This window comes from Phoenix dactylifera, chromosome 12 (assembly GCF_051530095.1).
Source record: "Phoenix dactylifera cultivar Ajwa chromosome 12, Ajwa_hap1_PhDact_Kaust_v1.1, whole genome shotgun sequence".
Lineage (NCBI taxonomy): Eukaryota > Viridiplantae > Streptophyta > Magnoliopsida > Arecales > Arecaceae > Phoenix > Phoenix dactylifera.
In genome coordinates this window covers 28,214,653-28,217,871 of record NC_143201.1, presented here as the reverse complement: position 1 = coordinate 28,217,871, position 3,219 = coordinate 28,214,653, and the positions used below count along the sequence as shown (strand labels likewise).

Genomic DNA, 3,219 nt, shown 5'->3' with positions numbered 1-3,219 from the left:
GGGTGGATTCCGGGTTCCAAATTTCCATCAATCGTCACCCAAATTCGTGGCGTGATCCGCCAAAAGCTGCCGCGTCTTACCTTAAATTGAATGGCACTCAATGTCGTGGGACTCACCACTGACTACGACGTGGCATCCTCCGAAAGGAACGGCCACCGATGTGTCTCCCCGCCACTTGAAAGTCTGTGGGACTTCAACGCGACGGTCCAGATGGAGCAATATCTGGCCTCAAATCCCTTTACGTCCCATTGAGTTCGCGTCACTCGTCGCATTTTTATGTGCCTACTCATTGCTTTTCATAAGCATCATCGTGAAATAAGATTAATAGATAAGTCAAGCTTCGAGCCAATAACAAATGTTCCAGCGGTCATCCTCGGTTTTGTTACTTATTAAGCTACGGGCCTAGGCGAAGTGGCGTCAGTGTGTAGGGCCACCAAAAGCTTCGACGGGTCAGTCCACAGTCCGTATCACATCAGTAATTATCGAATTCCAGATCTCCTAACCTGCCGGATCAGGTTAAATAAAGGGGCAAGTCACGTGTGATTGGCTAGAGTTCATCATAACTGCTCCAAAAATCCTTTAAGCCGGCAAACCAAATGCCACCACATAGACATATTTGGTCCCTCTTCGCACTGCGGCGTGCCGCGACACCGCCGACAAGCGCACTAAAATCGAACATGTCCATCCCTGGACGGGGCATAATGGTCAAATCCTACAGGCCAGTGGCCAACCAGGACGAACCCAAGCGTACCGCCGACTCGGTTCGGGTTCGAGCCCGTTTAGATATAAATGGGTTTATAGTTTTAGCAGACCCGGGCTCCCACCCGCCAAAGCTGGCGGCCAAAGGGAGAACGTGTCCTCGAACTGGCGCTCCCACGGACCACCTCGCCATGCGGATATCTGACACCGCGCTCTGCGTCTTCCACGTGTCCCACCACCTCATGCCCCTTCAAAACTGCCTCCGTCCGTTATCTCGTGCCGTCCCGCCTCCCTTCCTCCCACCCGATGCCCCCGGAACGGTACGCCTCCACTTCTCCACCGCCTTGCCAATCCAAACGCCGCCACTTTTTTTTATCCGCATATCTACTAACCCCAGTTAATCTAACCCTTCATCCTAACCTAACCATGGTTATTCCACTAGCTTATATTCTCCCTTCCATCCCCTGCCCCTCCAATGTCCGAACCAGAGTGTAGAACTGAAGAGAGAGAGAGAAAGAGAGGGAGAGAGAGGGAAAGAAAGAGGGAAGGGACGGGGAAGGGGAATGATGATGATGATGATGGGAGAAAGGAGCCATCACAATCCCACGGTCCACGTCCCGCCGTGGACCCCTTTCGACGATCCGGCAGCGGGTGTGGCGTACAACCTGCCGATGAGCGGCGTCGCCGGGGCCGGCGGCGGGGACTGCTCCCCGTACACGCTGGCTGAACCATCGCTGGCCGCGCTGCAGCGATTCCTTCCCTGCAATGAGATCTATGCGGCAGGGGAGGATACCGACGAGTCGGAGCCAGCGGACGCGCCGGTGGATGCCTACTCGTGCGACGAGTTCCGGATGTACGAGTTCAAGGTACGGCGGTGCGCTCGGGGGCGGTCCCACGACTGGACGGAGTGCCCCTATGCCCACCCGGGCGAGAAGGCTCGCCGGAGAGACCCCCGGAAGTTTCATTACTCCGGCACCGCCTGTCCAGACTTCCGGAAGGGCAACTGCAAGCGTGGCGACGCCTGCGAGTACGCCCACGGGGTGTTCGAGTGCTGGCTCCACCCTGCCAGGTATCGCACCCAGCCTTGCAAGGATGGCACCGCCTGCCGTCGTCGCGTCTGCTTTTTCGCCCACACGCCGGAGCAGCTCCGTGTGCTTCCCCAGCAGCAGCAGCAGCACCAGCAGCTGCAGCAAACTCCGAGGACTCTGTCGGCCACGGACTCCTACGATGGGTCCCCGCTCCGCCAGCAGCATACCGTGGAGTGTTACTTCTCAAAAAATCTGGTATCGTCCTCGCCTTCCTCGACGCTGGTCTCGTCCTCGCCGTCCTCAACGCTGATCTCTCCGCCGATGTCCCCGCCGTCGGAGTCGCCCCCGATGTCTCCAAGAGGTGTGCAGGCGGTGCGGCGGGCGTCCTGGCCTATGAACGAGCTGCTGGCGTCGCTGAGGCAGTTCCAGCTGAGCAAGGTGAAGTCCGCTCCGAGTTCTTGGGGTTATGGAATGGGTGGCGGCGCGGGGTTCGGGTCGCCGAGGGGCGGGGCGGGGTTCGGCGCGGGGTTCTGTAGCTTACCTTCGACGCCGACGAGGACGGCGGCTGTGGGCGGGGGGTCTGGGTGGCTGGAGGAAGAGGAGCCGGTTGAGAGGGTGGAGTCTGGGAGGGCGCTGAGGGCCCGGATGTTCGAGAGGCTTAGTAAGGATAGCATTCTGGTGCAGGGGGAATCCACCCCTATGGCCGCGCCGGCGCCGGATGTCGGTTGGGTGTCTGAGTTGGTGAAGTAACGGGAAGTTCATGATGGGCGATGAAAAAAAAAACGGGGAAAAAAAATCGTGAAGGAAAGAACAAGGAGTTTTTTTGGATTCGGTTGCTCTTATTTCTTTATGGATCATTGTCAGTATTTAAGTAAAAAAAAAAAGTAGTACATATTAAGTAACGATTCTGTAAATATATGTGGGGTTGGAAGCGGGAAGAGAGGGTGGTTCTGTTTTGGGGCTCATGGGTGGTGAAGCAAGGGGGTTGGCAAAGATTGAAGTTTCGGATCAAGATGGCTTTCTTTTGTACAGAGAAGCTGCCGAAGATGGATACGGCAACGCCGTTTTTCCGATTTATTCCAACAATATCCGTGTTATTGTCTCCTTAAATCGCCATTTTGGTTGTGTTGTGCATCTATTAGATGTGTCTGATTCTACTTTGAATTTGTAATTATGTTCATATCCTATGTCAATCTGGGTATCATTGTAATATATATCTTTGTGCTATCTATTCGAACTTCAGTAGTCTTCACTTGGATGCTTGTTGGTAGTATGGTAGCACTAATTTAGCTGTAATATGCTTTGCTTGCGAGTTTAATGCGGTTGGTTTGTCACTGAAGTGAAATGATGCATCCATGGCCAAGTGGGCTATCTCAAACGTCATGATCAGGACGTCGGATGATAGCTACTGCTTTTAAATGGATATATATCGTTCGAAGATCTTGCCCGTGGTTGATGGGGAGAGGTCGGCCTGCAACTCGGATGCATCGCA

The 3,219-nt window shown here is 54.6% G+C and overlaps 1 protein-coding gene across 1 annotated transcript; it reads left to right on the top strand.

Annotated features, from left to right (window-relative positions):
- The first annotated feature begins 819 nt into the window (after window positions 1-819).
- On the top strand, window positions 820-2,979 carry LOC103710213 (zinc finger CCCH domain-containing protein 2-like). Its single transcript, XM_008795858.6, has one exon. It carries the CDS (start codon window positions 1,263-1,265, stop codon window positions 2,475-2,477), a length of 1,215 nt encoding a protein of 404 aa, XP_008794080.1. The 5' UTR covers window positions 820-1,262; the 3' UTR covers window positions 2,478-2,979.
- Window positions 2,980-3,219: the final 240 nt, after the last annotated feature.